Genomic DNA, 26463 nt, shown 5'->3' on the forward strand with positions numbered 1-26463 from the left:
TGTATTTTTGCATAAAGTACCTACAATACATTTTATTTCATGAATTTGATTTTCTCGTAGTATCAAAAGTTTTGGTAAGGTAGCCTTTGCCTTACATAATCGCAGGCACGCATGCTTCGCGTGACATCACTTGACTTAGGAACCAACTGACAGACATGACGGATATTGGACTTTTCCCTTAATGGGGCAAATTATTTGTTAAAAATTATTACTTTCTTGATGACTGGCTATATGCACATGCAAAGCCATAATTCAACCTACTCCATTAAAATGATAATTTATTTGCGTAACTATAGGTTCTAACGCTTAACAACTCAGTACACAATAGTACAACCGAGAGACGTTGCCCTATTGAGAGCTTTAACTTGACGATAAAGGTACAATGGAAGTTCTAATCCAGCTCTAACTGTAGAAGTTGGTATCAAATCTTATGAATTTAAATACATAAAGTAACGATATCCTGACATTACGAAAACTGGAGGTAGGTACTTTTGGTATTGCATTATATTTATGGACAACGAACGAAAGTCTTATTGCACACGTAGCTGAAATAAGACTAAAAAATAAAAATCTAATAATAGTTGCTCTTTTCCAAACTACCAATAAAGTAGGTAGTAAAAAGTAGAACAGGTCTGGATATAAAAGGAAATACTGCACCGCATGTTCCTTGATTTTCTTTTTCTGGAACACTGTCCTAAAAAGAAAGCCAAAGAACACTAGTCTTGTAGTTCCAATTGTAGTTCCGTTCGAAAAACCATTTCAGTATTGAATTGCGTGGAGTTAGAGTTGAGATTAACTAACAAGTATATTGAGATATTATAAAATTGAATCATACGATAGGTTATTCTTCTTGGCTTGCATTTTTAGAATTTCCATCAACAAAGGAGTCCCTAGCTGAGCGACAGTTATTTAGGTGAGTTCTAAGGTATAATTTTAATTTATTTTTATTTTCTCTCATTTATTTATTACTTCTTTTTTTTCAAATTTTTAACAATATAAGTATAAAATACAAAACATTATTAAAAATTTATAAAAAAAAAATCACCTTCCCGCAGGACATTTGAGTGTCCAAGCAACCGGTGGTCAGGGCTCCAGAGTGAGGAGCCTCCTCACAATACGCGCCGTCTCGAGAATCATTGCCTTCCGACTCTTGATCCAACAGTTAAGCGAAAGCTTCTTAAGGTGTTGGTCGAAACTTTTTGCTATAAGACCATTGACTGAAACAACTATCGGAACAATAATAGTTGACTCAACATTCCACATGGCGGTAATCTCGTGAGCAAGGTCCAAGTATTTTGATACTTTTTCCTTTTCGGCTTTAACCAGATTATCGTCATGTGGAACAGTAATATCAACAATTATTGCACGACGCACTGACCGATCAACTAGCACTATATCAGGTCTATTGGCTACAATATACCTGTCAGTGATAATCGTTCGGTCCCAGTAGAGCAATGCACTGCTATTTTCAAGAACTGACGCTGGGTCGTACCTATAGTAAGGCATCTCAAAATCGATAAGGCCATATTGAAGAGCAAGCTGTTGGTGGATTATCTTGGCTACTTGATTATGTCTGTGCAAGTATTCGCCGTTAGCAAGGTGAGAACACCCGGACACAATATGCCTGAGGGACTCCCCAGGACGATGACACGCTCGACAGTTGTCTAGAGTGCCATCTTTCATAATGTGTTTTCGGTAGTTTCTCGATGTGTTTCCGGTAGTTTTATTTAATTATTAAACTCTACAAACGACCACATTATTTTCAGGTTTCACGTATTTATGTACATGTATTTATTCCACCACAACTTCGAAATACCTAAACTGTTTTAGATGTACGGGGTATTGTTACAATCGTTACATTATTATACTTCTGGTAAGATTGGCGCTGGCTTAAACCTATATTTTTTTAATCCATTATAGTATCCATATGGCAGTCGTAATAATTTTAATTATATTTTCTTTCTATACATATAGAAATTTTATGAATAAAAGTTATCCGGAAACAAACGGTCGTCTTTATAGGGCAGTTTTTCTACCGTTTTATTGTATGCAATATGGCAAGCCTAGTTGGACGTAAAGTTTTAATGGCGGCAGTAACCCCTCGCCCATTCGCTGAGCTATACGCGGCTATACCCAAGCTATACCTACCTAAAGTTTGTTGGTGGTCTAATAAAAGAAAACAGGTCTTACTCGTTTTATTTTTTGCAACAAAATTAACAAGTTAGTGTTTGACTACAATCTTAGAACTGATAGCTGTTGCGTCGATATAAAAGAAGCAAGGCGCTAATCAGGAAAGGATTTGGCTTAGGCAGCTTATTATATCCTTTAATTACCTACTTTAGAATAGAAGCAGGGGAACTAACCGAAAGTCATATTTATAATTAACATTATTTTAACATGATCAATATTCCCCTTTCTCTTCCAAGTTACCAAAAATTAAGCTGTCAATACACTATACACCAACATAATCTTAGAGACATTACTATGCAAGATCTGTTTCCAGTTATATTAGTATACAATATACATACTACAGATACCATCGGATTATGAGTGAATAGTGTGCATCTGTGCTCACTTGTACTGAAATATCTCACACCTGTGTAGATGACACGTAGTCAGTCTCGAGGTAATCCCTTAATGCATCTTACATAATATTATATCTTTAGACCAACATTTACAACGCGCTCTACAAGTAACTCTTCATCGTTTTACAATAGCACTGGCAGGCATTGCAGCAATCTGCATCGCTACCCTGTATTGGATATCCCTGTATTGGATATCCCTGTATTGGATATCCCTGTATTGGATATCCCTTGGCTTACTAAGCGGTTTAGCTCCTCTTCTAGTTAATATACACGGCAAAGTTCATCAAATCCACACGTTAAGTGGCAGTAATTTCTCAGCCAACATAAGGGGCGTAGCCACCGCCGTATCAGCCATATCAACCATACGGGCCCCGACAACAGGGGCCCCTTACGTGTGAAAGCAAAAATTTGTAACATGTAATTTACGAAATTACTTAATCTGGTGGTGTTTCCCGAAGAAAAATTATGAAAAAACGGCAGAAATGACAAAAGTAAAAAAAACAATACCTACTTTGTGGTAAAAGAATTAGGGAAAAACTTAAGAGATTTTTCGGGATTTGACGCTTATTTATTGGGTTAACTAATTTTGATACAGGACACTCTAAGGCATGCTACGCCTCTGGCCAACATGGTCATTTCAAATAACGTTACCACTTGCAGTACCACTAAAAATGCCACTCACTGCAAAACGAAGTTATGAACGTTAGTTGCAATAACTATGCTAATAGATGACTTAGCCTATAATGTATGTGGCAGGAATTAGTCTGGAGGACATCACTTTCGGGCCAATCACAATGTCGCCTTTCTACAAGTGTCGGAGGCCCAAGCGCCGGCCCCCGATGCTGTGATAAAGTGCATTGTGATAGTATCACACGAGCCGCTTGCGCAACGCTCGTACACGTTAAGTAATAAAGCAGCCATTATCCAACGCTCGTGGGAATCATCGCTTCTACAGCACAGGAAAAACTAAAGTTCACGACTGCTTTGTTGGCTCATTTTGTTTTGTCAAACGAAGGCCAACAGTGTGTTGCTGCCTTGCGGTCAATTATTATTTTATCGACAAAAGGATTCATCACTTAAATCAATATCTTTTAGGGTTGCGTACATCAAAAGGAAAAACGGAACTACACAGATATTGATTGAAGTGTTGAATCCTTTGTCGATTCAAGATAGTCATGAAAAGGGAAAAAAGGTCATGTTGCTGTCCGTTTGCCTTCCTGTCTGTTATGATTGTTCTCGGAAATTCATTGAGGTATCAAATTGAAATTAAAACTCTAAAATTCTAAACTGAAATTAGAACCATAATAGGTAATCAAAGCTACAGTAACTTGAAGCTCTGAAAAATCAAAGTTTTAAGTTCACTTAACAAAAAAAATTATACCGTTTATGCCGCAAGAATCGTATATTTCGATCACGGGAATCAAAATTTAAAGGGTATAAAACTAATTTGTCAAGAAATCACAAATAAGGTCTTATAATAGAGGAGATTTGGACCTTAGATAGATACATCACGGTCTCACAGTGTGGGTTAATGGGCCTAGATGAAACTTTGTAAGAATCAGAGTCCAAGACCGACAACTTAACATATTTTTCGGATGCCTCTAAATGGTAACACCACCAATTTCCGATCTCCATGTTACTGAGATTTCCTTTGCGGAAAAACTAAATATTTCATAGACCCAGAATTCGAACCAGGCTTTCCTGCATTAGTTAAATAGGCTATCCACTGGCCCGCCGCATCAGATGCTATCCACTAAGTAGTCCTTTAGCAGATAATCTCACCGATTAGTACGACAAGCGAGAAAAAGCCTGATACGTTACCATTAGCTGATTGCGTGCAGAGATGGAATGCTCATCAAGTAGAGAGCGCTTGCTTTGCGCCGCCGCAGTAGGTCACGCTATGACTCTTAACTGCTTAGCAATAAGAATCAGTATTCTCTGAAAGATCCTTATGGCTGCGTTTAAAACGGCTAATCATCTGAATGCGGGCATTAGGGAATTCGGATTTATGGTTTGTTATAATGCAATTGTGTTTAATTGGATTACTGCTTTTATAATTAATTATTGGGGAGACGTCTTCGTTTGGTGTTGTGTGTTTTAGATGAAAGATTTGATGTAAATTGATTGATAGAGGCCCGTATTTCACGGACTGATCTGCAGGCTAATTGACTATTTTTGACGTATGCTAGCTATGACATAATTATTTGAAATTGAGATTCTATGTAACAAATATCATCCCGTACTCACTGGTGGATATCATACCGTAGGTATATGACATTACTCAATTGATTTGCTGTTTATTTTAATAGATTGATAATAAAGACCAAAATAGTGAATAGCCCAATAGCATATTAAAATGCCAGAAGGTCCGGAGATTTGGCGTTTGTTTTTAGAATTCTTACTCGTTGTGCTTGCTAAGCTTACTCTGGGCATTTGCAAAGTAACTTTATACTAAGTTTTGCTTAGTAAAGCTTAGCTCTTCTGTGGGAAACCATTAAACAAACGAGTTCGGTGGCTTTCGAAGAACTAGGATTACTTTGACGCAGATGCCCTGCGTCAAAGTAATCATAGATAATAACCACCGATGTTTTGTCATAACTGCCTGTCGTCAGCCAGTTGACATGCAGCCGACGGTAAAAGTTTGTTTACCGTATATTAACGCTAGTGTTGACGGTGAATACAAATAAGCGAACAATAAGAGACAGTGCATACGCAATATCCGGTAAGTGCGCCGCACGCCGCTCGGCTGCCCTGTAGGGTGACATCGTCTACTTTTTCCCAATTACTGAACTGCGATGTCACGAGTATGTGGAGATAAGGGCTCAGCCTTCTACGAAACAATGTTTTCGCAAAATGAGATAACCCGTTATCTCAATCTCCGGTTAGTGGGGTTGACTTAGGCTCATATCCTATTCGAGCAGAATCGGATGCGAGTAACTCCACCATCATTATCCACTGGACTACGCACGGGACGCACTACGCCCGGTAATACAAAGCCCCAGAGTGCACCGGGATGAGGTCATCCCGGCTGGGGCACTCCTGAAACTAAATTGTGCTCTTTTTTGTATTCTATAAGGTATATTTTAGACTGGAGAATGTTAGGGGAGACATGGAGCATTGTTTTGACATTGACAATAAAGAATTATCATCATCAGTCTATTTAAGGGAAATGTAATGTACCTGCATTCTCATCTACGTGAGGGATTTTTTGACCACGCTTTTCCAATGCGGGTGAGTCGGATTACGATAAGATGATTGACCTTATTGCCAATAATTACAGAATTGCATACAAAGGAACGAAGATTATTATAATCCTTTGCAAAGTGAGTCCAACCTACGAGTGTGCTTCGCTTACGTAATTGTTTACGATCCTTCAGAGTGATCATATTGATTGTGTAATCTCTTTAAATAATCTATTTTTGTACATTCTGATTATGTAATAGACAAATATTTTTGTTTATTTGAATACTGATTTTAATAAAAATAGCGAAAATCTCGAAATCTAGAGTCTCTACATTTGTAAAAACCTTGTCCGACTGAGTATTGTCTATTGAGTATTAGTCAATGTTGCTTTTTACAAACTCAGGCCTTACAAGAAATTATTACCTAATAAATTGGTCTATGTATTTCCTAAGTTTATAAGTTCATACTAATAATATAACAAAGAGGAAAGATTTTTTTATTGTTTGTTAGCCTTGTTTAGGCTTTGAAACTACTGGACCAATTTGAAAAATGCTTTCCCCAATGAAAATCTACTATTAGGGAGTAACATTCCTGTATTCAAAAACATGCGATATGTAAGGAAAAACATTCGCCATCTTTCCCTGAAAAATGCATTTAAACTAAAAATAACCAAATCAAATCAATACTTATCGAGGAGAAACACGAATAAGCTTATACGACTATATACGTACAAAAGGGTTACAAACAGAACCTTATTTTTTTAACGTATTACACTTACCTACGTAATCAGTTTGTGTATCATAATTGCCACATGTAATGGTATAATCGCTTTATTATACTTAAATAATAGCAGGTATTTATGGCGATTATTTACGGTTAAAAGTATCTTTTATCTTTCAAAAGAATCGGATAACGTCATCGCGATCGTAAGGTTGTCTACCTACAGCAGACTCTTTGTGTGTATGCACTTGGGTAAATACCTCTTACCTAAAAGTTGTTTTGTTTGACATTGTCTCTATACGGCTGGAAATACCCCCAAGGTTGATAAATTGTAGGTAGGTGTATATTACGCTGTTTTATGTGTGATGTCTAACCGGAGGATGGGGCGCATGATTCCTGTGCAGTCAACTTAGTACATACTACGTCTTAGATATTTTTTTTTTCGAAGAAAAGCGAACCACTTTTGAAAATACTAAAATCTTTCCTGGAATTATGCATCAAAACAATCTATAATCTATAATGGAAAAAATCATCTGAACTCTACGTAGTTTACTCATCTACGTAGTTTCCTTTTTAAATCGCGCGAAGGAGTAACAACGGACCAACAAAATACAGAACTTTTTTTAGAAAGGAAATAAAAATAAATTCATACCAGCTTTGTGTGACTAATATTACGAAAATTGAAGCAAGAAAGAGTAGTTCTCTGTTCTGAATTAGACAATCAATTTACTCTACCTAATAAATCCTGTGTTCTAGAGTGGAACATTAAAAAGGGAAGAAAGATTGTTACGATGATGATGGATTTTTAATTTTTTTAGTATGTCGCAATCATTTTCCTCGCTAGCGAATATTAGTCCAAGTAGTTGTTATGCGCTTTAACCAGTTGCTGCCGCGTTACTCAAATGCGTTTCCGATGGTCAAGATAGATTGAGACGTACATATGAGCACGCTCATTGCTCACATCATGCAACTCGTGACGTACGTACAGAAAGTGCTTTACATAATGCTCTCAAATCTATGCAACTTGCACAAAAGATGACGGGACGAAAAATAAAACTCGACTCTACATGTCAAAATCGAAAGAACGTACATACGTACTAAATTACAATCTTTTATCTAACTTTTGTTTTTATTACAATAGTATGAAGGTGAAATATTAGAAGCAGAGAGAATTTGAGCCTTAAATCTAGCATTTTCAAATGTTTCATGCTTGTTCAGTTCTGGTGACAACATAGAAATTACATTGAAGCTAAAGCCAGGAGTTACAGTAGAACTTGTAGCACAGGCAAGTTATTATAGCATTTTTTCTTGTTATTAGAATATTTGTATAAAAGCTTTATTTGTGTAGACTATAGCTTGGAATTGGACTCTTGGAATCACTTTGTCTCAAATGCTCAAGTGTGGAGAGAGCAAACTGCAAACGCGAGCTAATGACAACTATAATGAGGCGGAAGGTTGCATTTTTCGGACATCTGCAAAGAGGACCCCTCTACGAGTTTCCTAGGTTGATCCTAGAAGGCAAGATAGTCGGAAAAAGGGCACAAGGACAGCAGAGACGTAAATGGGTGGACGATATTAAGGAGTGGACCAAAAGTAATTACAGGCAGTTGAAAAATATGGCAAGTGATCGGAAAAGTTTTCTTCATCTGACCGCCAAACTTCAGTTTGAAGACGGCACCTGATGATGATGACTATAGCTTGGCAACTTCGTTCGTAACACTCCCGACGTGGCGCGCGAGGCGGGGGGCGAGTAGCGATGAATGAAAAACCCACGACTGATACACGTCACTTACACCCACGCAGTCTTTCCGCCCGTCGCCCGCATGTGATGGAAGTGTTATCAACTAACTTGCGACTATAGCCACCGCCATGCTTATTTCTGTTGCCAAACACTGTCTAAAGGGTGTTGTCGGAGTAACTTTAGGCACGCGTTCAAGTAGAGTGTTACATTTAACGTTGTATTCTAACATGTTGATGTCGATGTGTCGCGATGGTGCTTGTCCCGTCAATGGATACATATAGAACATTTGAATATTCAAAACATCCATCACCAGAAGCCCACAAAGCAAATGTTTTCCGATCCATTAGGACAAGGCCGCCCAACGTTAACACAATCAAAGATCGTAATCACACGTGAGCCACAATTGGGTGGCACACTTACCCACATACCGCTGTTGGTAATTAACAATACGCATGTTTATATGCTCGTGAGTGACGGTGAGTTAGGCAGTCGGCTGTACGATCTACATTCGTCATTGCGAATCACTACGAGAGGTGTGGTTATGTATATCTAGTTAAACACGTATTCAACATTTGCCAAAGACTTCTCATTCAGAAATTCAGAAAATGAATCTTTACTCCACATTATTTCACCTCGCGAAACATAATGAGGATTTTATGAAGCTGTTTACCTATATTATCACTAAGGACTATATAGTAATAAGTTAATTTGAATTTCTACTACAAACTACCAAGCTAGGCTTCCTTACAGTAGATGGCATTTGGAAAAGCAGGTGCGTTAGGACAAATAAATAAAAAAAAACATATCCTCTCAACTCAGTTGATAACGCGCTGACTTTAACACGTAGCACCGGAGAATTTGACAAGTCTAACGAGCCTAGACTTGATGGGTTTATAGATCGAGGATTGTTTTTAGGAGTTCCTATAGTTACCTTCTGACTACATCATCAGACCAGATCGATGACTGCAAAAATATGGTATGGAAAAACTTAACAGAATTAACAATAATTCCGTTAATTTTTCCGGTAATATATTGTATTTAAAACTAATAACAAAAGTTATTAATTTTAAATACACGATACATGAAAGTAGAATACAACTTATAAATCAAAACGACTTTATGATAAAGAAAAATATAACGATTTCTCTGAAAAAAATACATTTATCTATGAAATATCTTTTTTCTTTTATACCTATAGGGCGAGGGTGATTTCACTGACTCTCACATCTATGTGAATGCTAAATGTGTTTGCACAAAGTTATTTGCTTTAAAAACCTTTTCAAAGTTATAAAAGAGGGTAGATATCCATTGTACGGCATTACTCTCTCGGGGAAAACATTTTCTTTTCATCATCTGACCTCACATTGTGTAGACTTATTTACGAGATAATAACTATCGAATTTTCCGATCGTGGTATTTTCATGTTTTTGTTTTTCAACGGGATACCCGAAGATAATTAATTTTCCTCTATTACCAAGCACATTTTCAGCAAAAACACTTCAATAAGGATTTTTTTACTCATCATTTACCCCCTTGGATTTTTTTTCCTTTCACCCCCCTGTGGAGTGGGTTATTGAAAATTATTAAATCATAAATTATAACTGATTGCCCTTGTTCATGAACAAATTTTTATGAATTTCATTTTCTCGGCCTTGGCCTACATGAAAATAATTTTCATCCCCTTCCATCCCCTAATCTTTGTTTCTTATTTGTACATTACAGAACCTATTAAATCTTCAATCACCAAAAGTATTGTTGATCTAAATTCTAAGTAAATATAAATACTAGCCGTCGTCCCGCGGTTTCACCCGCGTAGTTCCCGTTCCCGTGAGAATACGGGGATGAAATATAGCCTATGATACTCAAAAATAACGTGGCTTTCTAGTAGTAAAAGCATTTTCAAAGTCGTTCAGTTGACCCAGAGATTACCCCTATAATACCACAAACTTTATAATGTTAAGTTTTTTAGTATAAATAAGAAAATTGGTCAAAAGAACGTTCAGAAGAGAATTTTCCAAAAGGTACTTTCAAATAGTAAATAGCTTTTTTTAAAACTATAAATGCTTTGAAACAAGCAATTTACACAACCGCTTTCATAATTCTTAGAGCGCAGAAACTTTAACGTAATTTTGAAGTAATTGTTTTAATCCTCTAAAATTGACGTATTAACCCAAAGTATATAAAAATGAAAATGAAAAAAATATAATATGAAATCTATGAAATATCTTCTTTCTTTCATACCTATAGGGCGAGGGTGAGTGAGTGATCAAATAACCCTTAGAATATTAAAATGGCGTTAAATTATTTACTATAAGTTATGTCAGTTTACAGCAGCTATCGCGTAAGATTACTTCATATATATCGACACGGAGAAGTACATAAACATTCGAAATTCAAACGTGTTAGCCAACATTAGAACTGTGACGTCACAGCACAAGATGGCCGACATGTGTTTAGGTAAAGTACGTTGACCCTTCGTCAATGTTAATGTCAGCTGTTACACGGATTTGTTGACGACAGTTTATGTCTTTGACAAGATGATGTGATGACGAAACATTACAACTGTGACCCGCGTTTTCTCAAATACTGGAAACCCATTAGTAGCGAGCGAGGCAACTTGAAAAGAAAAGTAAACGCTCCCAAAGCCTACATTATTTTTGACGGCCTCCGTGGCGCAGTGGTATTCGCGGTGGATTTACACGAGGTTTTCTTAATTGGTCCAGGTCTGGCTGGTGGGAGGCTTCGGCCGTGGCTAGTTACCACCCTACCGGCAAAGACGTACCGCCAAGCAATTTAGCGTTCCGGCACGATGTCGTGTAGAAACTGTAAGGAGTGTGGATTTCATCCTACTCCTAACAAGTCAGCCCGCCTCCATCTTACATTGCATCATCATTTACCATCAGGTGAGATTGTAGTCAAGAGCTAACTTGTAGAGAATAAAAAAATAATAATAATAGAAGCAAAGAGACCTTATATACTATATATATACTATATACTGAGAAAGAGATTTGAACATTACCACCCCTAAGTCCGCCATTTGCAATGGAGCTAAGTTGCTGCTATGGAACTAAGCTTGAAAAACAGGAGGGTAATGATGCATTTTATGGTTATTTTTTACAGGATATTACTGTTAGCCTAGACAATAAAATCATTGTAGACATTAACATCTCATAATAGTAGGTATAATATAAAAATGATTACGAAACAGAATGGTTTTTTAGTGCGCGAACACGAAGTGTTATGTTCCATTGTTTTTATCAAACTGGTTTAGTTTGAGCAACCGCTGCGGACTACTTTCGAACAAGGCTTTACTTTTAAGGCTGTTCTCGATTTATTGCTCCACTGTATGTCCCGCGGTTTCACCCGCGATCCTGTGGGAAAATCGTGATAAAGCCTACGAACTTTTTTAGGCTAGGTACTATTCTACTTCTGTACCAAATGCTCGTACCAATGATACAGACTATATTAGAGCTTTTTGTAACAGAGCACAAGCAACTGCTTAATTCTACCGCCAAGATGTTGTAGTGTAGTAGCTTGTAGATACGACAGTAGTGTTCTACAATCTTCTAGATAGCTACAAGCTGTGTAGCTACAAGCAAACGAAGAATAATACCTTGTTGCCAAACCACTAATATCAACTAGGCATACAGTTTGTGTCTAAGTACGATCGCAAAAGAAGGCAAATGCATTCTGTCGGCGAGCGTACTCGTCGCATTGTCCCGGCGAGGGCGCTCGAGCACTGAAGCGCTCTTTATTATATTTCCTGCGCAAAGAGTAGTCTGCGTGTAAAGCTGGAGACACACGCGCCGATTGCCTTTTCCGCGTACTAACCGGATAAAGGTGAAAATTATTTTATGTCTAATATGTTACTGAAAGAATATGAAAATCGTTAGATTATAAACTGACGTAAAATTACAGCTCGCAACTCTACTACTCCTGCCAAGGTGAATCTGATGATCAAGGAAAAGTTTATACAGCTTGTGGTCTCCTCTTCCCCTCGGACCGCTGTCGAGCGTAGACGTATAAATAGTGTGTGTATAAAATTAATTTCAAATTTAATAATTAAAATTTAAAAATACAAAAGTGTGATCGTGAATAATTTGAGTGAAATAATAGGAGCGCATAACTGCTTAGAAGGCCTGCGCTTACGTCGACCGCTGCACGGCTACACGTTAGCCCCGCCCCACGTCCATTCACACCGACCGGTGGCGTTTGTAATACCTACTGCGCGCCTCTGCTGCCCTGGTACCTGGTATTGAGTAAAATGTATCGGCGGACACCTGAAAAGTCAAACTCTGAGTCCAATTTGCGTAATATCGACACTAGTGAGGAATTTGCATCACCAATTGAAACAGCAAGTTTTATTAGCACGCGAACTAAACGCAAACGTTCGGATGAATTACTGTCTGATTTTTCGGACTTTAGAACCGAAATAAAAGATATGTTATCTTCGTGGATGATTCAACAGAACAAGGAAAGGTCACAAATTACCTCTTCTCTGAGAAGTATTGAAGATTCTTTGTCTTTTTTAAACTCGCAGTACGAAGACATGAAAAATAAAGTGACAGAATAGGGATGATGACAGTTTTTAAAATTGTATATAAATTAACAGTATACTAATAGTAAAGCAATTTTGTAAAAGTAACAGGGTATCTGCGATCATTACATTCGGAGCTACAGGGATTTAAAGAGTCAGATTTGCGGCGCTGCCGCGGATCCCTGAAAAACGCCCCATACAAAATGGCTCGAACTAATGACGTCATAGCCAATGTAATGATCGTTAGATTTGTATGCGCGTTCAAACAAAATTACTAATATCTTTGTTATTTGTGCGTTTATGCTTATAGTTCATATATTAAAAAATGTCACATTTAATGTAAGGAAGCTAAAACTGTATGAATTTTCATCTAATTACGATAAAATATTTTTAATAGATTTTGAAATTTTATAATCTCATTTATTTTGCAAATATCCAGACAATCTTTGCTTTTTATGTATAAATTAGTTAATATTGACCCTATTTACCCGAATGTATCATAAAAATCAATATATTCAAACCTAGTCATCATCCCCATTGGAGCGCGAAAAACAAAAGGACAGAGAATATATCATTATTTTGGAGAACAAAATTGAGGATCTCCAAAAGTCACAAAAAAAATGTTCCTTTGAAATTAAAAATGTTCCGAAACTGGAAAATGAATCCAAAACGTCTCTTTTAAATATGGTTACGACATTAGCCACCTCCATAAACGTTGAGCTACAATCCTCCGACGTAAAAGATATATACAGAACATCTAACAAAGGTGATAAGCCCATTGTAGTTGAATTATCTACCTACCTACAGAAAACAAACCTAAAAGTTGCGGCTAAAACATACAACTACAAAAATAAAAATAATAAGCTTAACACGCAACACCTGGGATTGAAGTGCAATAATATTCCCATATTTTTATCGGACCACCTAACACAGAAAGGTAACAGACTGTATTACTTAGCAAGAGAGCTGACTAGATCGCAGAACTACAAATTCTGTTGGACCTCTCTCGGTGACGTTTTGGTTCGTAAGGACATAAACTCCCCGATTATAAAAATTATAAGTGAATCACAAATAAAGAGCCTATATGAACCTACAAAGTGACTAGATCCTATCCTAGTAGTTATGCTGTACTCCTGGACTAATATTTTTATATATTACTCAACTATGAATTCGCTCATTGTATTTTTTCATTTTGTAACTTTAATTGTAAAATTTTGTTTTCTTGTATCTTTTATTACAACTTTTTATGTCTACCTTCATGTTTTATACAATCTCTTACACATACTACGATTATACACATTAAATACAAATTACCTACATTTTTTCTGTACATACACTACGAGTATTGCAACTCAAACTTACACATTACAGAGAACTATCACTAGCTATGCCGTCCTGTTTTTATGTCAACAAATAGACGCAAGCACATTATCTATTGCTAACTTATATTTACTAACCCAAAATCAAGTACATAAAATTCATATTATTTATAAGAAATTTTACTATTTTCTAAAGTGTAATGAGTCAATAACAAGTAGATCTAATATTATGATAGTAATTTTTTATGAGACATGTGTGTTTGTAAACATTTTATCTAATACTTTTAACAATGGATAACATATTGCAAACCAGTGCAGATATAGACAACACCCATTTTGCCCAGGCCCTGATGTGTAAACCTGAGGACAGTCTTGCTCACATCGTACCCTCAAATAACTTAACTATTTTAACTCAAAATATAAGGAGCATTTATAAAAACTTAGACAGCTTTCAAGTAACGTTGCACTCACTTAATTTTGATTGCGATGTATTAGTTATGACCGAGTGCCATCTCTCAGAAAATAAACCTATTCCTGTACTTAGTGATAACTACAATACATATTATACAAAGAAATGTATAAACCAATGTGACGGAGTTATATTTTACGTTAGCAAGACTCTCAACTACGCAATATCTGAACCTAATATTAGCAATGCCTCTTGCCTTGTACTTACACTTAAAGACACTGTAGTTATTGGTATATATCGTAGCCCTTCAATTAGAAATACTGACGACTTTATATCTTCTTTAGAATTACAACTTCAAAATTATAAACAATATGAAAATATTATTATAACGGGTGATATTAATATAGACATAAAACTGAACTCAACCGACCCTAATTGCAATAACTACCTAACCACGCTTGCATATCATGGTCTTCTCCCGGGTCATAGACTACCTACGCGTGATAAAATGTGTTACGACCACATGATGCTCAAAACGTCATTACCCGCGAAGTCTCTTGTTCTGTCCAACGCACCAACCGATCACTCCACCGTTATCATAAACCTTATGTATAAGCCACTGTACCATAATGTTGTGAAAACCAGAGCCTCAGTAGATTTTGATGGTGCTTCAAATGAAATAAAGTCTAAAATTACAGTGATACTAGAAAGTCAAGACCCAATTCAAGCTGCCGAGTGCCTGGTTGATACAATTTCTACGGCATTGCATAATAATCGATCAATAACTACGATACCCAACAGGAAACGTCGCATCCAGCCCTGGATAACATCAGGAATTCTACGGTGCATAAGACATAGGGACAAACTACACACTAAAGTAAAAATAAATCCAAATAACGACCTCTTAAAAATTACTTACACTCGCTACAGAAATTACTGTCATAAACTCATTAGGAAACTTAAAAATAATTACGATAGGAATAGATTAGACCGTGCAAAAAATTCAAAATCCTTGTGGAAAACATTAAAATCAATTTGTTACACTAATAAAGACAAACCTGACGACACAACCAAACTTACTACCTTGAAAAACTCCCCCTTAGAATCTGCAAATTTTATTAATTGTTACTTTTCTAATCGTGGCAAAGACATGGCGGAAAAATTAACAGGCTCGCCCACTGATATTGATAGCAAAGTGGACACAATATCAACCCCATCTAACTCTTTTGCACTCCTTAACACTGACCCATCAGAAATAAACTCTATTATACTCGACCTTTCATATAGCTCTGCCCCAGGGTGGGACAACATCTCTACGTCGTTCATCAAAAAAGCTAGAAATATTCTTATGCCAATAATGAGTCATGTCTACAATCTATGCTTTGAACATGGCCGATTCCCATCTATATTTAAAAGAGCCATTGTTACACCGATATATAAAGGTGGGTGCAGAGACGACGTTGACAATTACAGACCGATCTCAGTTCTCCCGGTTCTATCAAAAATCCTGGAAAAGCTTATAAATAATCGTCTTAATACATACCTGATGCAATTTGACCTGTTAGCTAAAAACCAGTACGGGTTTAGAAACGGCGTCTCCACAGAAGACGCAGTGATAGCCTTAACTGAGGAAATTAGTAATCACCTGGATGCCGGTAACAAATCCGCTGGAGTCTTTCTGGACCTAGCCAAAGCTTTTGAAACCGTCTCTGTACCAATCCTTCTAAAAAAGCTACACAATATTGGTGTGCGAGGCCTGCCCCATGCTTTACTCACTGACTACCTGTCTAACCGTGAAAACCAACTTAAACTCGGTAAATATATCAGCAATCCAACAAACATCTCCTACGGCGTACCACAAGGTAGTGTCCTCGGACCTACCTTGTTCCTGATCTACGTAAATGATCTCTGTAATTATCAAATCCAAAATTGTAAAATATATACCTATGCCGATGACACTGCACTCATCTTCCATGCAGGTACATGGGATAGGCTAAAAGAAGTCGCTGAGTCAGGTATTCGACACGTCTCCAGCTGGTTGAATTCAAATCTATTAACTCTCAATATAAATAAAACCAAATTTCTAACGTTTTCCATTTGTAAAGTGACACAACCTAACATCAACTTTAGTCTGAAAGCACATACTTGCGACCATTCCGTTTCAAATATTTGCACATGCAACAATATTGCTAGAGTTGATAGTATTAGATATCTAGGAGTAATTATCGATCAGCATCTGAGCTGGAGACGACATATAGAATGCATTACGGATAGGACGAGAAAACTTATATGGATCTTCAAAAAACTCAGACACGTTGCTAATAAAAAAATTCTCATAAATACATACAAGGCTCTGGCACATTCTGTGATTAGTTACTGCATAACCGTATGGGGAGGTGCAGCCAAAACCCATTTAATTGCCCTTGAAAGAGCTCAGAGATCATTGTTAAAAGTGATGTTCTTTAAACCTTTTCGATATCCCACTTTTTCACTACACTCCAGCTATAAATTACTCACAATTAGACAGACATATATATTTAACTGTATAAATAAAATTCACCAAAAGCTGCCGTTCCAACCACACAACACTTCAAAACGTAGAACTACTAAAGTTTGCCAATATACACGAAGCAGAACTAAATTTATAAGAAAGCAATATGGTTACCAATCTTCATTTCTCTACAACAAATTTAATAAAAGTCACAAAATTAATGCTTTGACTCATAATAAATTGAAACGGGTGGTAACTGATACCTTGCTGGCCCTAGACTATGAACAAACTGAACTTTTACTTAAAGATAACTTTTCTTAAATACGGACGCAATTATTTTAAATAAAACACAAACTGATAATACACACACGCACACACACTCACACACACACACACACACACACACACACACACACACAAACACACACACACGCACATACACACACACTAAATATATTATAATTTATAATTCTGTTATTTGTTAACTACGGTTATTCTGTGTGGTGAATGAGCGGGGCACCCAGTAATACGGGTTTTCCACCTAGTACAGGGGCCCTTGCTACTTGTTTGTAAGACTTAGTTGACGAATAAAGATTTTTTCATTTTTTTTTCATTTTCATTTTCATTGTGGTACCTGTTCCACCTGTCATATTATTTACTTATTAAATAAAACATGTAACCATAGTCAAGCTTGGTTTAATTTTGTCACCACAGATCAATCTAACCTAGACTATGGCTATTGATTATAACAAGACCAGTAATAATGAACATAGACAATTTGACATGACAATTATTCTGAATACAGATTACACCAATTCACAATGAAATCCTAACTAGAAATTATTTATTTTGCAAATTCGATTGTATTTTCAGAGATAAACGCGATCAAACAAAACAACATAATCTTCAGTTTTTCATTGATATTTATTTATATTGTTTATTTTGGACTAATATTTCCCTTTTCCTTCAAATTGTGGTATGAATCAATTCTTCTAAGAAAGTGTGGGTACTTACTACTTTCTCTGTTTCTTCGAAAATTATGTTATTATCGAATATCGCGGCATATTTACAAATTGACATTGACAGTTGCCTGACATCTAAGTACCTATTAAATTAGCACCGGACCGGCGTACAACCGTCTGCAGCAGTTCGTGCAGTCGTAGCCTTACGAGCGTAGGTACAGTCGCGTACAAGCTTTGTTTGATTGTCGGCCGTTGATGCAGTCACAAAGAAAATGCTTCGGATTGTTCTCCGCATGTATCAGAGCGTGCGAGGAGCTGACGTAGCTCGCGCTATTATCGTGTATCGTGAGTAAGTATGGATATGATTTAGGACATTTTGGTTCGCACAAACTTTTGTTAAGTCAATGGAATTTCATCTTCTAACGTAGAAAAATGAATTGCTATTCGTTAGTCAAACATTCTGCATAAACTCAGCATAACAATTATATGAACGGTTATTATGCTTAGTTTATGCATACCCAAATTTTATAAAATAAAATATGTTTCTATTACCAACTTAAAATAAAATCTCTTAATAATTATATACCTAATTCACAGATAATTGCGAAAGTTGGTTAGGTTAGATAATTTCTAACTACTTCTAACTTCTAACTACCCAACCAATCATCAGGATCTTTTTTCGCCGTGTACCTACAGAAAACAACATAGAATACTTTTAATGCAGGAAAAATGTACCGTTCACGTGGAATACGGGACTGATTCTTTGCGCCAAAAGTAAGTTAGCACTTCTGTCAATAGTCGAGGCATTTAGCCGCGGTAAAAGAATACCTATTTACTTAATAACTAATAGAGAATACCTGTTAAACAGTTCTCACACACTTCCCAAGCACATAATAATTCTTACCTTATAATAAGGTGCGACGTCACGGCACGCAGCGTCCATTTTCTGCAACAGTCGCGTTCCGCGGCGTGCGCCGGCTAATTGTTTCAGCAGATTATCGCGATAATGGCAACATTTGCGACAAATGTGGCTTTTATTCTTTTAACTCTTATCGTGATTAAAATGACATAGATACAGGTCGCGCGACGACTCGCCGTGGGAGGGTGTACCTAATAGTTGACAAAACAATTTGTGGGTCTAACTGTGGAATTCATAGACGTTGTAGGGGCACCCCGAGGGTATCATTGAGGGTGTCAAATTCTCAAACAAATAGAGGTTAAATTCGACATTCAGCGGCTGGATGATCCCCTGGGGGTGCCCCTATAACGTCTGAATTCCTCTGTAAGAGACGAATCTTAGAGTTCCATGGATTTACTGTGCGGTTGTCAGAGAAATACTTCCGAGCAGAGGCCGGGGCTTTTGACGGGTGTAGGGTTAAGCTCTTTGACGAAGCGCGTTTAATATTAACCTGCTCTGCTCGTGTTGTGTGCTGCCCAGTCAATTCGGTAGTATCTTATACTAGAGTAGTATCTTATGCTTTGGATATCCGTTCTAATATAGAACTGGCGCAGTTCTAGTGAAACTAATGCTAGCAACTAAAGCAAGTTAAAGAGACGTTTTGATAATATCTATGCCACTTGCACCAATCTTTACCACCACATTTATAATATACCTTATATGGATATCATAATTACTTAAAATCTAATATCTATAATCTAATACTTTATGTTGCCTAATGGTAAAATTATTCTGACGATCGTTGGAATAATACTTTATTATTCGCGAGCACAGGAAATCCTTATGACTCTTACAAGACATCAGTCTGAGCTAGGTCATTTACCATACTGCTTTACATAATTTGACCTAAAAATATTATTACTAAATAAACAGAAATACAATATTTACAAGATTACAATACACGCAATCCAACTCGACTTTTGGCTTAAAACCTTAAATTCATCATGTATCGTGTTAGGTTTAGTGGTCCAGTAAAAGCTGCCACAATGATGCCACAAGAATATGCCGCACATACACACTTAGAAATCACCCAAATAAGTTAGAAAAAGATATCAAAAGACCATAAATTACAGCGTATCTTGAAATGCCAGAGAGCTGATTAAGTATTTCCCAAACTTTGTTAACCATTTTCTTTCTCAATTCCAGGTCGCCACGATGAAGAGCCTGTGAACGTTCGGTGCTGGGCGTGAGCGGCGCCTCACGAGATGACCTCCGAGCGAGCCATCCCTCACCTGAGGGACATCTTCGGCCTCAACCAGCAGTACGACGGCAAGCCCTTCGACGACAACGACGACAAAACCAAAAAGTCCATCCGCAAGAAAAAGGAGGACTACAGAACTTACGCCAATGGAGACGTCAAAACCCTCGAAAGACATCTCAGCATGAAGAAAACTATAAGGAAAAAGATAATGCGCGACCTGCAGCAGGCCTTCGTTGAAGACCCGAACGAGTTTAAAGTCGAGAACACGAGCCCGGAGAAGCTGAAGTCGGAACTCAGCGCGGAGGCGGTGAAAATAGAGAAGAATGTGCGGAAAAACGATCCCACGTTCCTGGACATGCTCCGGGGGGAGACGCGGGGCGAGGAGGCGAGGGAGGAGCAGCCCACGGCGGAGAAGACGAGCTTCTGGCGACGTCTCACCATGAAGAACAAAAATAAGAGATAATCTGCTCGCGCGTCGTCGCCACTCTATTTAGCTAATCCGCAAATCGGAACGGAGTGTTACTTTTTGCGTTAACAAATAGGTTCCTAGATTTTATAATTTAAGTATAAGAAATTAAACTAGTGATGTACCCTGTAAAGAGTCATTAAAAAACTTTGTCGACCGACATTGAAGCATGACTGCAACGTTCCTACATATACTCCTAAGTAAAATAAGGAAGGAGAAAGATGCAATAGGGGCAAAGCACAGCACGAGGATAAGTAGGTAAATAGATGCCAATCATGTGTGCATCATGCATGCCAAAATACACTGCCCGCGATTAGTTTCTACCTACATAATATTAAGTGAAGGTCTCATTGTAATGTTCCTATATATTTAACTACTTACCTCGTGCTTACCCTCACGACACCTGTGCAGCCAATAATGTGAAGCACACACAGCCGAAATCATGCTTCTGTGTCACAGTGAAATCTCAAAAAGCGACAAATTGCAAGAACGATACGGTCACATGTATTTGTATTATTAATTTGTTACTCATTTGTCGCTGAGTAAGTTTCCAAGTTAACAATCGTCACAGAGTCACGTTATCAAACAAAAGCATGTGGTGGTAAGACCTTCCTCAATTTTGAAAAACTGAAATTTCGTCAGCTCATGCTTTTACCCTAATAAGTAACCACGGGAGGCAACTATAAAATTTGGACCGTTGTGTTCAAGCCACAACGCTACCTGCTATCTTCCAAAACCATCACTATCCAAATTTCATAGACGCCGACCGTATTTAATTTCCTATAGTAGGTATAAAATCACCATCACAGGTTTTCAGTCCATTATAGAACTTTGACTTTTTCAAAAGAGCAACTGTTGAGTTTCTTGCCGGTATCTTCTCAGCAGAACCTGCCTTCCGAACCGGTGGTAGAATCTTTACAAATAGTCAACTGACTACTCGTACACATTATAAATCTGTCAATATCTAGGTTAACGCATAAAGTTTCACTCCTCACTCCGCCAGTTCAAACCCAACACAAGCTGTGCTGTGCTTCGTTTTAACTGTACGGCAGATTGAGTTTATTGTTTTTTTAAACCTTCGCCTTTAAATTAGCTATCCTTTGCTTTGATTTTGTTGAGAGTTATATGTATGCAGACTGAGTTTATGTTAGGAACTAGAGACTAAAATGCTACAAAATATTTAAAAATCACTCGTTGTTATACTGTCTGTATTTATGTTGTCACTTGTAATTGTACCTATACAGAACAGAATATATGTTGGCAAGAAAATAACAGGAGCTTCTTAAAGGTACCATAAAATCTGAAACGACGCTTTGCGTATTAAGCTCGCGATACGAGCAGGTAGATCGGAGGTCAAAATCTTTAAAAATATATTTTAAAACTTTTATAGTAATGCACCCGACATTTCTATGGCTACGAACATTTCAAGGGTCTCGTCCAATGAGACGGTATGGCATCAGCTCATTTACTGGAATTAATATGACATAACGAATACTTAATTCAGATATACCAAACAAAAGAGTACCTAATTTCATTACAAAATGAGCAATTTGATTGAAAATCCGAAGTCATGAGGTACCTATATATTATGTCGTAAGTCCTCAAGGTCGTAATTTCGAACTTAACTCCGACCCCGCTTCGTAACAATATCACGTATCTGTACTATTTAATTTATTATGAAACGTGGTATCGAACGGCTTAGAAAACTGTAATAATGTCCTACTAATTGTAATTATTTTATATTAAAACCATTAGAGAGCTGAGTCTGTGACAGTCAGATTGTCATATTATAAAAGATGAATGTTTGTCAACACTTGGTACAGTAGACAGCTATGAAGTTTGGATCATAGTAGCTTTGCTTATCAAATTATCCAAGTAGATGTATTGCGAAGGTTTGTTGTCTCTCAAAGCCATCACGGTCCAAACAAGTAACGTAAGTACCAAGAATACAAAATCCTCGAAGTAGGTTGGTTCGAGTTTACAGAACAGGTATGGTATCATCTTTGCATCTACAAAGTGCATGATCCAAACTCTTCAGTCCTGCATTATTAATAAATAAATAATTATAGTATTTATCTATGGCAAGAATGCTCTTAGCATTGGTAAGAACGATACAAACAACACAGATAAGTAAGTAACGACAAACTGTCAGCTTTTATAATATGACGAAAGTCAGGCCGACGCAGGCTCTGGCTCTATAAGCTATAATACAAAATTTAAACTTCCTAAACGAAAAATAATAGAGGAAAATAACCAATAAAGAGGGCCCTGATCTATCGGTTAATCGAGTCTATGGTAGCGTACAACTGCAGTAAATCGAAAACCTATGAACTCTAGTAGGTAATGGTGCAGTCGATGCGTTTTGAGAAATGTAAGAAATTAATGTAAAATACAATAATTTGCAATATTGATTCGCGAAAGTTATTAAGTATATATTTTGGTGCAATGTTTATCATAAACTCTGAACTTTTTCCAACTACTTTTTTACATAATGCAATTTTTTAAAGCATACCTCTAAGGAAACTATGCGAAGACTGCATTTTACATATTTTATACCTATTTGATGTCTTTTGTAATAGATTTAATAATCGGTGTTACATTTATATTATATTCTAGGTACGTCTAATGGCTGCTATAGTAAATATTGTTAATTTGGTTTTTACACAAATATTTAAAACATTTCTTTAGGAAGGGTAAATCATATCGTGTCTATTAGCATAAGTGCCCACTTGTAATTATTGTTTTTGTTTTAGGGGTACCTACTTAATACATTGCGATTAAAGCAATCGCAAAGAGAGTGCCGAGTTCGAATACTTCATTATGGATGTTGATGTTGGAACTAACGCCTAATTCGGTCTACTTTAGTATTTTAGTCGAGTACGAACTATTTTAGGATTTACCGCCCAAAAATTGTTCGTACTTGACTGAAATACTAAAGTAGTCTATCCGGCTTAAAAGAGATTTTACCCTCGTGCTACAGTAGCGCCCTCTCTATTTAAATGTTCACACACAGAGATATTTCTACTTCTACCTTCAAAAATGTCCCTATTTTATCAAGCCTGCAAGAGTCCTTTTCAACAAAATTAAGATATTTGCGTAAAACCGAATTAACAAGTAATGTCTTTTTACAACTGTTTTACTATCTATTTAATATTCGATTTAAAATATCTAGATCATAATAATAAATATGCATAATAATAATAGTAAGGCGCTTGTTAAAATGGAATTAAATAGGGATTTTATACATTATTTTAATAGTTTATGAAACGGAGACAAAGTGATGTGCATTTTTGGCAACAGCTAACAAGTGTGTATATATGTATGTTCGTCTGTTGCCATTTTTCTATTGCTAACTGATTTGTTAAAGGTCTTGGCATTATGGTACAATCTTTAAATAATTATTTACGTTAAAATCAATAACAATCATAATTGTTTAACTTCAATTGGATTACTAGCGCCATCTATCAGAGGATAGTAAAATTTGAATTATTCGCATAATCCTGAGGGGAGTCTGTTATTAATGAGTTATTAAAAAAAACATTTACTATATTTTAAATGACTTTCTTTCCTACAATTAGATAAAAGTAGTTCTTTCTTACGCATCTCATCACTCTACGAATGGAAACACGTGGAAGGTTCTGGGAACGATTCTCGGTGGGAGTCTTTAAATGATTTTATTATTTTTTGATGGGCTAAAGTTTAGGCAGCTTCCGTCGTGGCTGGCTAAGACCGTAGGTTCTGTAAGTGATTTAGCGTTCTGATATTAAGGGATAAATAATTGTTACTATCCCATACATATTTATACGTAAAACATCATCGAGAAGGAAAAATTGCACCGTCACTTACCTTCAGGCGGCATTGAGCGCTAACTTGTCAGCGAATAAAATATAGATGTCGACATCACAGGCTACGAACTGCTTTTAATGAAACCTTTTGCTATATAAAAAATTAATCTCATTGTACATGTGATGTAACTGATAAGTTGTAGTACGTAGTTAGATGTAAAGATATCGTAAGCGGTAACTTAGTAGGTGTAACGTAGCGTTTCCTTGTTTTTACGTTAATGACTATTATTGCAATATAAAATAATTTTACACATTTTATTTTGTTTCTTATTTTATTCCTTTACTGCTCCACATCCCGGACATGTATGAAATTGTCGCAAGTAACAATCGGTTGTCTGTAAAGTCGGTTTACTGACGATAGTTGAACGTGACAACGTCATAAGAAAATACTGATGGAATGGTTGCATTTTTCAAAAGAAAATGTTTGTCTAAAATATTATTGTCCCCCTCCCCCCCCCCCCCCCCCGGCCATATAAAATATACTATCAGTTTTACCATAGAATTATAATGTACTTGTACCGAATCGGAAATCTATAAGTTTTATCTTGTGAAGTTTCCACTACTGTACAATAGATGGCAGTTGATAATTCAAACCACTGAACTCATTACTCAGACTAATTATAGAATGACCCAAATTCACGACCAAGATTGTCTATCATTTTCTGAGGAAAACGAGCTTAGATTTGATATATATATCTTATACAGCTGAACTAGAAGATTTTGCCAGTTTTTACACCATTCAACTAGGTAGGTACCCAAAAAGTTATTTTTAACCGACTTCCAAAAAGGAGGAGGTTCTACGTTCGGCTGTATGTATGTTTTTTTTTTTTTTTATGTATGTCCAGCGATAATTCCGTCATTTGTGGACCGATTTTAAATTTTTTTTTTTTGTTTTGAAAGGTTTGATTCCAGGGTGGTCCCATTTTTTTCATGTCAGGATCTGATGATGGCATCCTGGAGAAATCGAGAGGAACTTTCGAAAATCGTAGAGACGGCTAGTGCGTTTGTTAGTGTTTCCATAAGGTATTTTAAACCACTACAATTTTATGAAGGTCTGGAGTTGGTCTGATGATGGAGCTGATACACAGACGATGGAACTCGTCAACGATTTACAGCAGGTACCTTTTGTTTGGGTTTGATTTATTTGTATTGATGAGAACTTTCCACCTAGATGGGTTGTGACTGTATTAAGGGTCTGATGATGAAGACAAGGACAGTGAAGAGAACTCCTCGACGGTTCACAGTAGCTACCTTGTGTTTGAATTTGATAAATTTGTATTGATGAGAACTTTCCACCTAGATGGGTTGTGACTGTATTAAGGGTCTGATGATGAAGACAAAGGACAGTGAAGAGAACTCCTCGACGGTTCACAGTAGCTACCTTGTGTTTGGACTTGATAAATTTGTATTGATGAGAACTTTCCACCTAGATGGGTTGTGACTGTATTAAGGGTCTGATGATGAAGACAAAGGACAGTGAAGAGAACTCCTCGACGGTTCACAGTAGCTACCTTGTGTTTGGACTTGATAAATTTGTATTGATGAGAACTTTCCACCTAGATGGGTTGTGACTGTATTAGGGGTCTGGTGATGAAGACGAAGAATAGTTAAGGGAACTCCTCGACTGTTCACAGTAGCTACCTTGTGTTTTGACTTGATAATTTTGTATTGATGAGAACTTTCCACCTGGATAGGTTGTGACTGTATTAAAGGTCTGGTGATGAAGATGAAGGAGAGTTAAGGGAACTCCTCGACGGTTCACAGTAGCTACCTTGTGTTTGGACTTGATAAATTTTATATTGATGAGAACTTTCCACCCATATAGATTGTGACTGCATAGGGGGTCTGGTGATGAAGGCGGAAGACAGTCACCTTTCACGTTTTTCTGAATATTCATATTACGTGTGGATAAAGGGGGGAGTGAAATTTTGTATATGAGTTAAGGTAGTATTTGGTGAGTATGAGTTAAGGTAGTAAAATTGGGATTGTAGGACTTAAATACTTATCATAAGAAAATAACGTTTCAACTAATTGCTCATTAATTTT

General features: G+C 36.8%; 1 protein-coding gene across 1 annotated transcript in view; it reads left to right on the forward strand.

Moving 5' to 3' along the window:
- Nucleotides 1-24673, forward strand: part of LOC112045056 (uncharacterized) — a 65415-nt gene extending 40742 nt beyond the window's left edge. The window contains exon 3 of the mRNA XM_024081110.2: nucleotides 20052-24673. Coding sequence (XP_023936878.2) covers nucleotides 20111-20569 — 459 coding nt within the window. The 5' untranslated portion in view covers nucleotides 20052-20110 and the 3' untranslated portion in view covers nucleotides 20570-24673. The remainder of the gene's footprint in view (nucleotides 1-20051) is intronic.
- Nucleotides 24674-26463: the final 1790 nt, after the last annotated feature.

Source organism: Bicyclus anynana, chromosome 7 (assembly GCF_947172395.1).
Source record: "Bicyclus anynana chromosome 7, ilBicAnyn1.1, whole genome shotgun sequence".
Classification (NCBI taxonomy): Eukaryota; Metazoa; Arthropoda; class Insecta; order Lepidoptera; family Nymphalidae; genus Bicyclus; species Bicyclus anynana.